Raw genomic sequence first — 7,601 nt, 5'->3', positions numbered from 1 at the left:
AGAGAGAGAGAGAGAGAGAGAGAGAGAGAAAGAAAGAAAGAAAGAAAGAAAGAAAGAAAGAAAGAAAGAAAGAAAGAAAGAAAGATCCATTTATTCTTTGTCAATCTAATCCTTCTTTTGTGGCTATACCTTACCACAGTCCATCCCTGTGTCGAAGGTGATATGTAGACAAAGTTGCTTGTTAAAATTATTCGTGTTAAAAAATAATAATAACTCAATTATCCATCGATAGGAAGCTGATTAGATGAATTCTGGCATGTTCAGACAATGAAATACTCTGCAGCTATTATAAAAATAAAGATGCAACTGTTTATATAACAAGAGGGAAATAATTTTAATTTGTTAATGGGAGAAAAGCAAGCTATGTTATACATGTATGTAATATATATACCTTTTGTGTAGTACAGGGGAAAGTAAATAGAATGTAATTATTTTATAGAAAAATATGTAAAGTATTTTTTATGCAGAAACAGTGGCAGGACTCAGAATTACTGAGTAGTTAGGAGAATTTTCTCCAGAGACCAGGGGCAGATGTGTCAAACTAATGATATAGTATACTTTCAGTCATTCCTGTGAAGGACTTGAAAGACCTTTTCATATATTCTGAACAAATGGCATTCATTCATATTTCATATGTGTGTTTCCTGTAGATGCCAGAAGAGCAAGCATTCTGTGTCTTGGTGAAAATCATGGATAAGTATGGATTACGAGATCTATATAAAAACAATTTTGAAGATCTCCATTGCAAATTTTATCAACTTGAGAAACTAATGCAGGTAAGGAAAAGCGGGAAATTCTATAATCCACAGGTTTGTTGTTATCAAAAATCCCTAATATGAGCAATAATTAATTATGAAGCTTTAATGAATACAACTGAAAATGTAAATAGATTTATTTTATTAATGCTTTTGACTTTTCAGACGTAAAAGTTACTTTTTCTGAAAAGTCAGTGTTTCTTGTAGGATTTAAAAGTCAAATAACTATATTTAATAAATGAAAAATTAGTTGTGCCTAGTAATCATTTAGATACTTTATTTAAACTGTCAAGTAGATGTGTTTGGGTCCTTTTTGAAGTAATAATTTTGTACAATAGTGTGTGTGTGTCTGCATGTGCATGCATGTGTATATGTGAATGTGTGAGCTATTTAAGAAGAAAATGAACATGATCTTTTCTGTGTCTTTGCTTCTATTTCTTAGTTATGGAAATGCTTTGTGCTTGGCCTCTCAGGCCTTTGAAAAGCATTTGCATGTTTAATTAATGAAAGAGTAAAGGTAGCCTAAAGGGCTTGTTAGGAGCTAGTTATCTTTATTACACTCTTGCATAGTTTTACTTTTTCATTTTTCATATAATCAAGATTGGATTGTTAAAGATATATTTTATTTTTTTTATTTACATGAATATATATATACACAGACATACATACATACATGCACACATACATACATAAATACATACATACATATACAAATGTATTTGGGTGTCCAGAGAGGGCAGCAGATATCCTGGAGCTAAAGCTGCAGGTAGATGGTAGCTACCTGACCTGAGTGTAGGGAACCAAACTCAGGTCTTCTGGAGAATCAGCAAGCGCTCTGAACTGCTGAACCATCTCTCCAACCCACAGATAGGTTTTAATATCTGGTTATGCTTTGTAGTTTTCCAAGTGTTCAAGAATATTTTAAAATCATACTATATACCTTAGATAATGTTGTTTGATGATTTATAAGGTAAATATATATTTTGTTTCTAGGTAAGTCGGAGGTGAATCCTGTGTCTTACCTTGGAGTCACAATTTTCATTAGAATGCAGGTGTTCTGAGAGAACAAGATTTCCCCAGGAAGCAAGAACACTTGTGTTAGCAAGGATAATCTTTGTTATAAGTCTTTGCTGTCTGCACTCATCTGTCATCTGTTCAATTCCCATCTCCTGTCATCACTTCTGTACACTGACAAACCACAAATCAGTGCTGCAATACAATTCAGATACAACAGAGAACTTGATAGAAATTGCAGTTGTTGAAGAAATAAAGCTTCTTCAACAATCGTCCTCCTAACTCTTTTATTTTGACTTTTAGGAACAACTGCCAGACCTGTACAACCATTTTTGTGATCTGAACCTAGAAGCTCATATGTACGCATCCCAGTGGTTCCTCACACTTTTTACTGCCAAGTTTCCTCTCTGCATGGTGTTCCACATCATTGACCTACTGCTGTGTGAGGTACAGTGGCCAGCTTTCATACTTGTAGCAAACTAGCAAAGTCTACTTAAAAAAAGTTCTTTTTTCTCATACTTTTCTTCTTAACCCATACTCACAGACCAAAATTTTATTTGAATTTTTAATAGAGATTATGTAATTTTATTATTTGTTAGTAATAAAAACATTAAGGCTTATGTAATTCCCACAAAATAAAATTAGATGGTTGAATTTGTGTAATTATATTCCTAATAAGCCTATATCTGTGAATAATATATCAGCAGTGTAACTTTTAGAAAGGTTAAATAAATGAATTTAGAGCCAGAGGTTTTTACTGTTAATGCACTATTATTACATCACGGAATATGATTGAGCCCCCCACGCACCCCCAGTAATTAATTCCTTCATTTGTTAGCTCCCTCTGTGTGTATGGTATTTTTGGTTCCTCCAAGAGAGAAAACTAATGAAAAATTTTGGACCATGTAATCTTTCTTCTTTTCCTTTTCTTCTTCACTTTCTCTTTCCTTCTTGCAATAGTAGGATTCAAACTTTTGGCCTTGTGCATTCCAAACAAGTGTTCTGACACTGAATTACAGTAGAAAGTGTCAAGAATTCATTTTCAAAAATTCCTTTGGTGTTTGTCTTTGTTTACTCTATTCTTTTCAGTTCCCTTAGTTCACTATATTCGTTTTCTTTGTTTTCTTTCAGAGTGGTGGTGTGAGGGTTGAACCCTGCCTTATTCATGCACATATTCTACCACTGATGTTCAACCCCATACCCACTTTTTCCTTTTAAATAATTTATTACAATACACATCTAATATTGTATTGTCTGTCAAAGTGCCTGAAAATTATCTTGAAAGGTAGTTTGATGGGCCAGGCATATGGTGCACACCTTTAATCCCAGTACTCAGGAGGCAGAGGCAGTAGAATCTTTATGAGTTACAGGCCAGCCAGAGCTACATAGTGAGATCCTGTCTTAAAAAGAGGGAAGGGTAGCTTGCTTGATGAAAAGAAAAATATATATTTAAATCTAAGTATAAATGTACATAAATGTAAGACTACATTTTAATCATTTTAGACATTTAAATGTACATAAATGTAAGGCTACCCATTTTAATCATTCTAGACATTAGTAATTTAAAAATAGTATTTGTATAATCTAAGTGTTATTTCTCAGCCTAATGAGAAACATTTTATATGCAAACATTGCTGGACTTTTGTTCTCAAAGGTTCTTGTTATTAGTTGCATAGCATCTGAAATTGGAAAGCATTTTGTAGGCAAGGAAGGTTGAATAGTTTCTGAGGTATTTTTATAAGGAAGATCTGAGTACTTTGCTAAATTCACAGAAAAAGATTTTTACTCTTGATTATGTAACAACTATTAATGCTAATTGATAATATATTCATTGTCCTTTTCATTTTGCTTATAAAATGGTCTATAAAATGCATTTTAAATCCAGGCAGTGGTGGCACATGCCTGTAATCCCAGCATTTGGGAGGCAGAGGAAGACAAATCTTGTGCATTTGAGGCCAGACTGGTCAACAAAGCTTTCCAGGGTAGCCAGGACTGTTAGGCAGAGAAAACTTGTCTTGAAAAACAAAACAATAACAACAAAAATGCCATTTTAAATGTAACCAGTGAGAGAACACAAAGAAGCTTAAAACCTTCTTCAGTATATTGTGATCACAATATGCACAAAGAAAACTTGGGCATTTATGGCCTTTGCCTGATTATCCTTAATGATTTTGACCCCTTTTTAAACATAGTACTCTTTTAGAAGAAACCAAATTCAGATGTTTGAGTTCTATAATTTTAAAACCAGCTAATATTCATAATTAATTTTGCTAAGTCTTCATAGGCTCTCCCAGGTTATACACTGAGTTAAGGATAGTATTTCATGAAATGAGGAAAGTGACTATGATATATTAATGGTTTTCGTATTTTATTCATTATGAACTTGAAATTACTTACCATCACTTCATACTGTTTTCTTAAAGAGGTTATCTGTGTTCATACTAGATTAGTTTGTGATTTTCATTACAGAGGTTAGTGTGCTTAACTGTTCTTTTGAATGGATTTCTCTATTGCTTCTGGTAGATAGTATTGCTGTAGTGTCATTTGCTGGATAGATGATGTTCTGAAATTGTCTCCTGAGCTATGACGCCTGGCACTGTTTGTGGGTCTTCTGGAATCTGGATTCACATTTTTTTGTGAAATTTAATCATAAAGACACTTTAATTTCTAATGTTGAATACTAAGAAGATCACTTTATAGTAAAGAAATGCAAACAAAATTTAAAAGCCTTCATGTCCTTTGTCATCTGTGATCACAGTGGATGCTTGCAGTTAATAAAACCACCAGATGTTTCATTCTTCTTTTTAATTTATTTATTTGTTGTGTTTGGGGTTTTTGCCTGCATCATATACATGTATATGCCTGGTACTTGTGGGGGCCAGAAGAGGGCATCAGATCCCCAAGGACTGGAGTTACAGGTGATTTTAAACCATCATGCGAGTGCTGGGAATTGAACCCTGGGTCCTTTGGAAGAGCAGTCAGTCCTCTTAACCACTGAGCCGTCTCTCCAGCCAGATGTTTCATTCTTTCACCTTCAACTTATACTCTGAAGCTGCTTTTTGTTTTTAATTATCATACAAGGTAATTTTTCATTATTATATTTCAATTTACTGGTTTTTTAACATTCTCCTTTATTTTTCTTTAAAAATTCTTTTCTCCCCTCTCATGGACCCTTTGTTTGTGAGACTGGGTTACCTCACTAAATGTAATAATTACCAGATTTATTAATATTACCAAAAGTTTCATTTTTCCTTATGGCTGAATAAAAGTTCATTGTGTATATATATTTTCATTATCCATTCATCTGTTGATGGACTTCTAGGTGGGATACACTTCATGGTTATTGTGAACAGTGCCTCAGTGAACATGGATATGCAAGTATCCATGCTACTATTCAGAGTTTTTAGGATGTACCTCATAGTGGTAGAACTGAGTCATAGGAAAGTTTTAGGTTTAGGTGAGTAGGAAGCCTCCTGTCCAAATTTGCTTCTCTCTTGCTATGATAAATGCCTTGACCAAAAGCAACTTTTTTTACGTGGCTTACACTTCCTGATCACAGTCCATCACTGAGAAAAGTTAGGTCAGGGACTCAAGCAGGAGCAGAGGCAGGAACAGAGGAATACTGACTTGCTCCCTGGGTTTTGCTCAGCTTCCTTTGGTATACAACCCAGCCCTACTTCCCCAGGGATGGCACTGCCTGCATGAAAATGCGCCAATTGCTGACATTCCCATGACATTTTCATGGAGGCAATTCCTCAATTGAGGCTTCCATTTGCCAGGGGGCTCTATCAGTATCAGACTGACCCAGCCAGCACACTTCCAGTGATTTCCATACTGTCAGCACTACTTTACATTCCCAGCTGTGAATAAGTGTTTTGTTTTTTGTCTCCAGATCCTTGCCAGCATTTATTTTATTAATGATGGACATTCTGACTGTAGTGAGGTAGACTCTTAAAGGAGTTTAAATTTGCATTTCTCTGATAGGTAAGGATTTTGGATATTCTTTATAACTTTATTGGCCTCTTTTAAGAAGGGTCTCTTCAGTTTATTTGTCGATTTATTGATTATTTATTGATGAGCATTTTTGTTTTATGCATATTTAATTCTTGCAGTTGTTTATATATTTTAGGTACTATTACCATATCCAAATTTGACAGAAAATTTCCCCCATTTTGTGGGCTGTGTTTTCACTGTGTTGATATTTCCCTTTCCTATACAGAAATTTTGATTTAATATAATCCCATATTTAGCATTTCTTATATTGTTGGAATCCCTTTTAGAATGTTCTTGCTTTAGCTGTTTTAGAATGTTTAAGAATGTTACCTTTGAGGACATTTATTTTCTCATAGCAGGTTTTAACCAAGGCTTTTGATCCATCTTTGTTTGTTTTTGTGTGTGATATGTAGGCGACACGGATCTAATTTCATTCTTTTGTATGTGGCTATCCAGATTACCAGCACTATTTGTTGAATGGAGTACTTTTTCTTTAGTGTATTTTTGACTCTTTTGTAGATAACATTAAATGGTCAAAAATGTCCATTTTGGATCTTGTCTTCTTTTCTACTGGCCCACACGTTTTCACGCCAGTCCTTTGCTTTCTTTGTCACAGTATTTCTGTGGTATAAATTTGAGGTCAGGTGTTGTCAAAGCTCCAACAGTGTTCTTTTTGTTAGGATTGCATTCGCTATCTGTGTCTTTTGTGTTTACGTATGAATTTTAGAATTATCTTTACTAGTTCTGTGAAGAATGTATTTGTAGGATTGCATTTGAATCTGTAGATTAATTACTTTTTGCTAACACAGCCATATTTACACATTCTGCTAGTCTTGGAGCATGAATGTTCTTTCTGTTCTATAGGTTTCTTCTTCAATTTCTTTCTCTGGTGTCTTAAAGTTTTCACTTCAGAGATCTTTTACTTCACTGGCTAAGGTTATTTCTGTACCTGCATATAGCTTTTCAAAATGTAGGGTAGGTTATAGTCATAGCATCATTATTTCTAAGGAAGTAACAGAGTAAAGTAGCTTTTCAAAATAAACTCTGTAAGAAACAGCATTGTAGTGTGCTCAGGATGTTCATTCTTTCCACTAACTCATCTTTGTCATCTTTGTCAAGGATTATTTTGCAAAGAAGCTTTTGAATAAACTTTGACTTCCTGCCTGTCTGCTTTTTCTCTTTGCCATTTTCCTTTTTCTAGTTAATAAAATATTTATAGCAAAAGCTATTCTTTTCTATGTACTAAATATTCTAGTTGAAGAACTGGTCTTAAATAAACTACATACCAGATCTTTTCCATATCTTTTTATAAGAAAACAATACAGATCTTGATATTTGTCAATTAATATTTGATTAATGAAAGGCTAGGAAATTCTTACAAAAACATTGGTTTTTCAAAGTCATTCTAGCTAAAAAATATTTGTGAGTAAAGAATTTTACTCAAAAATCGTAATATAAAGTAAAAAAGGAAGATAGTGAGCTTGTCTTTATACTTAAGGAGCTGATCATCATGTCATGTATTCCTCTTTTATTCTGAAGTTAGGATTATAAAGCTAATATAGCAGAAAAATCATTTTGTCAGTACAACTTGAGATTTTAAAACCTTCCAGTTATTAATAATTGTTATTTACAGTACTTAAACTTGACTGTGTGGTGGCCTGTGTAGATTCTCTAATTTGGTTGAAGTTGTGTGGCAACAGGGTTTAAATAAATTAAGAGTTCTGACACATACTTCTTTTTTTTTATTTATTTATTTATTTATTTATTTATTTTTATTGAGAAAAGGAAAAAAAAGGTTTCCGCCTCCTCCCAGCCTCCCATTTCCTTCCCCCTCCTCCC

At 33.7% G+C, this 7,601-nt stretch overlaps 1 protein-coding gene across 2 annotated transcripts in view; it reads left to right on the top strand.

Moving 5' to 3' along the window:
• Rabgap1l (RAB GTPase activating protein 1 like) overlaps positions 1-7,601 on the top strand; it is a 657,680-nt gene that overhangs the window by 416,278 nt on the left and 233,801 nt on the right. For both annotated transcript variants that reach the window (XM_005363940.3, XM_013352517.2), the window contains 2 exons: positions 651-776; positions 2,073-2,216. In XM_005363940.3, coding sequence (XP_005363997.1) covers positions 651-776; positions 2,073-2,216 — 270 coding nt within the window. The remainder of the gene's footprint in view (positions 1-650; positions 777-2,072; positions 2,217-7,601) is intronic.

This window comes from Microtus ochrogaster, assembly GCF_000317375.1.
Source record: "Microtus ochrogaster isolate Prairie Vole_2 chromosome 6 unlocalized genomic scaffold, MicOch1.0 chr6_random_2, whole genome shotgun sequence".
Taxonomy (NCBI): Eukaryota; Metazoa; Chordata; class Mammalia; order Rodentia; family Cricetidae; genus Microtus; species Microtus ochrogaster.
Note: the sequence above shows the minus strand (reverse complement) of the source record. Positions and strands in the feature narration are given on the sequence as shown.